The 3,911-nt window shown below is 45.2% G+C and overlaps 1 protein-coding gene across 1 annotated transcript; it reads right to left on the reverse strand.

The window, feature by feature from the left end:
* Window positions 1–238: 238 nt before the first annotated feature.
* LOC125366824 (YTH domain-containing family protein 2-like) lies at window positions 239–2,290 on the reverse strand. The gene has a single exon (XM_048367545.1). It carries the CDS (start codon window positions 2,220–2,222, stop codon window positions 483–485), a length of 1,740 nt encoding a protein of 579 aa, XP_048223502.1. The 5' UTR covers window positions 2,223–2,290; the 3' UTR covers window positions 239–482.
* Window positions 2,291–3,911: the final 1,621 nt, after the last annotated feature.

The raw sequence follows: 3,911 nt of genomic DNA on the forward strand, positions 1-3,911 counted from the left end.
TCATAAAATGGAGTTCATTTCACTTAGCATCATCTTATGTGATCATAAGGGTATAACTAATGGGCTCTTGTTATCCTCTGTTGTGACTTGCCTAAACCTGTGCTAATTATTCCCAATAAGGGAGACCATAGAGTCCATGTTTCTTTGGGTCTGGCTCACTTCACTTAGTATAATTTTTTCCAAGTCCTTCCATTTCCTTACAAATGGGGCAATGTCATTTGTAAAAAGGACATTTTTCACCTAAACTACCTAGAGGGATTTTTTGTTTAGTTTTTTTTTTTCTTTTTCTTTTTCTTTTTCTTTTTTTCCATTTTCCAGTTAAGTCCTATGTCTTTTGTGAAATTCCAATACTTAAACTGCAAGTCTGCAATCGTCTCTGAAGTCAATGAAATTAAGAAACAAGTCCTAATTATCTTGAAGGTCATCTTTTCCATTTAGGATATGCAGACGCAACCGTTGCTGCAGTCAGTGCAGAACTGCTTTTATTTCCCACAACCTTCGCGTTCCTTTTTAACACTTTCTTCTTCCTCTTGGCGTTTCTCATAGTGTGAGAAGTCATCAAAAATGGAAGTGGTGTGCTTGTAGCTGGCTATGATTTTCAACACCTGCTTAGCTTTTTCCAGAGGCACTTCCTGAGTGTCCCTAGAGTTGGTCACTGCTTTATTCTTGTTGTTCTCCAGGCGAATGTGTCGCAGCTGGCTATTGGGAACGTCCTTCACAAAAATCCATCTGACATCAAAACGACCCTTCCATTTGTCCTGGGACCACACACCTGCACATGTATTGTAGTCCACAGCAGATTTCATTTCTGCAACTCCACAGAAGTGTCCACTGCTGTTGACACTGAAAAGTAAGTAAACAGGGCCTTTCCCGTTCATGGACCGGTAAGCGGCATCCAGTCTGTTACCATGCTCTGTGCTGCACCAGATGTTATATTTAATGGACCGGTGGATATCGTCCTCAGAGTAGCTCTTAATGATGAAAACCCAGCCATGTTTCAGATTCCAGTAAAAATCCTTAGGGTTATAGTTATTAATGGACCGCAGTTTCTCCAACACTGGATGAGGTTCTGAAGGAGTAGATCCAGAACCAGCCTGAGACTGTCCTACTCCATTACCATCCACCCCATTATGACCGAACCCACTGCCACGGTTCCGAGGTGCTACCCTACGGGTTGGCTGAGCTGCTTGTTGCTGGACTGAGAGCTGGGCAGGCTGTGGTGGAGGTGGAGGCAATGGCTGTGTCTGTTGCCCTACTGATGTCTGAGCCACTGGTGGGCTATTGTTGTTGGCCTGTTGACCTACAGGCTGAGGAGAACCCTGAGTTGGCTGACCTATATTCTGAACCAAAGCCTGCGAAGGGGCTTTTGCCACAGGACCCTTATTATCCCAAGTTCCAGTATCCATGTTATGCTTTATTGGGGGTGGTGGAAGACTTGATCCTGCAATGCCATTCTTGGTCTTCAACTTAGGTTGCTGTTTTGCAGGCTTGCTAGCAATATCAGCCCAAGATGCTGGTTTTGGAGGAGCAATGGTAGCTGGAGGCAAAATATTGGAAGCCACGATGTTACTGGTAATGGACCCACTACCAACAGCAGAACCTACAACTTTTGGAACGCTGCTTGCAACTTCTGTGCTACCCAGCTTCAGTGCCGCCATCCCTTGTTCTATAGTATTCATTCCAGGAGCCTTATTGAGGGTCTCATTGGCAAAAGCTGACTGTCCATCAATCATGGCTCCGCCTAAGGAGCTAGGTGCATAAGCATAATTGGTACTATATCCAGAGCTCTGAGTAGACTGTCCCTGAGAACTCTTATTTCCCCATGCTGAGAAGTCAATCCCACTGGGAAAGAAATAAAAACCATGCTGACCAAGAAATGGAGTGCCACCTAGGGCTCCTGGTTGCCCAAACATTGCATCTGGTAGGAAGTGGGGCTCTCCGTTGCTCAGTTGTCCATAAGAAATTAGATATGGCATGGCTGTGTCACCCCCAGTAGACCAAGCGGCTTCACCCAAAGAATAAGAAAAGCCAATAGAGGGACTGTAGTAACTGGGTAAGTATGAGTCTGACATGGCAGTATATACATTATTGGGCCTTGCCTGTGGACTCAGGTAAGGTTCAAAGCCGTCATCGTTCAATCCATCCTTTTGATGTACAGATCCATTTTGTACTTTGTTTCCTTGACCTTTTGGTCTCTGCTCCAAGAGGCTGCTGGCCGACATGGCTCTCGGATCCTCAAGGGTGGCGACGGTGGCGGACTCTCTTCAGGGCAGCGGCGGCAGCGGATGAGCCCCGGCGGCGGGAGCAGGCGGCGGGAGCAGGCGGCGGTGCAGCGGCGGCTTTTGTCCCTGACAATCGGGAGCCTCGGCGGACACAGCAGAGACACAGCGCGTGGCTCGGGCTCCGGCCTCTGTTTCCTTCTGAATGACACAGTATCTTTCCGTCTCATGGAAGTGTAGAATTCCATTGTGTCCAATCTTGATCCACTTGTCCTTTGAGTGACTGCTGGCTACAGGGAGATTCTTAGTTTGTGAGCTAGTCATGTTGCCTGTAGTTAAAAGGCCTCACATGTGTACACACTAGGCCAACACATGTGCTGACCCAATGCTTGCTCTCACAGAGCTTCTTGCTCTTGGAACACACTGGCAGCCATCTTCCATGGACACCTGACCAGGTATCCCAGGATGCCCTAAGTCATGAATAATCCTTGGTTTTTTAGCACCTAGATATTAAGGAGCTTGAGATACACTTGAGATACAGAACTGTAACATGGATAACAAAAGCAAGGAAACATTTCATTTAGGCAGTAACTTCCTGATTAAAACCCTAAACAGCTCAGTAAGTAAGAGGAAGAATTGACCAAGGGGATTAAAATCAAATAAAAACTTTTAATACAACAAAGTAAACAATCACTAGACTGAATCTATGGTTTCAGAAACATTGTTGCTACCTTAGGCAATAGTCCATGGATATATTTGTGGAGGCCTCTATACATGGATTTCTTTTTGAAACTTGATTGAAGCAACCACCAATGTTCTGTAATGGTTTTGGACAATGGCTGTGCTAATTTACCAGGGTTAGGGTAATATCTTTGGTTGACATCTCACTGGCATGGGATTATTTTGGGGGGAAGGGCATTTTTTTGGCCAGTCCTGGGACTTGGACTCTGGGCCTGAGCACTGTCCCTGGCTTCTTTTTGCTCAAGGCTAGCACTCCGCCACTTGAGCCACAGCGCCACTTCTGGCCATTTTCTGTATATGTGGTGCTGGGGAATTGAACCCAGGGCCTCATGTATATGAGGCAGGCACTCTTGCCACTAGGCCATATCCCCAGCCCCAAAGGGCTGAAATGGATTACAGATGTAATCCAGTTGCATCACCTCAAATCCCTTTCATGCAAATAGTTTCTTGACACAGGCATTGCACCAAAAATATCAAAGATAACTTCATCCCAGGGGCCTCACTATCTGTGGTATTGGAGGAAATGACAGCCCCTGCGATGAGGACAGAGAATCTGCAAACATATCCAACTCGTGTTTTATTCCTGCATGCAAGGACACAGCTGCAGAGCCCCAGGAAAAGGTTTTACACATTCTTCCTGGGGATTCCTAAGAGGCTTCGATGAAAGTTGGGCTACAGTGTACATGTCTTTCACTAAACACACACACACACACACACACACACACACACACAACTTGAAAATAGGAAAGTTTTCTCCTTGTTCTCTACAAAGTCAGCAACTGTCTTTATCTGAAGAAATGGTAGAGTGGGCCACAGGAACCACAGAGTTGTGTTAGATTCAGTTGTAAGGATTATAAGGACACATAAAGAAGCAAAATTATATATATAATAAGTTATATATATAATTTACATATACAAAATTACATACATATTCATATTGGTTGGAAGCTA

Source organism: Perognathus longimembris, chromosome 18 (genome assembly GCF_023159225.1).
Source record: "Perognathus longimembris pacificus isolate PPM17 chromosome 18, ASM2315922v1, whole genome shotgun sequence".
Classification (NCBI taxonomy): domain Eukaryota; kingdom Metazoa; phylum Chordata; class Mammalia; order Rodentia; family Heteromyidae; genus Perognathus; species Perognathus longimembris.

Coding starts and splice junctions, on each gene's coding strand:
- LOC125366824 (XM_048367545.1), bottom strand. CDS start 2,222: ATGTCGGCCAGCAGCCTCTTGGAGCAGAGACCAAAAGGTCAAGGAAAC.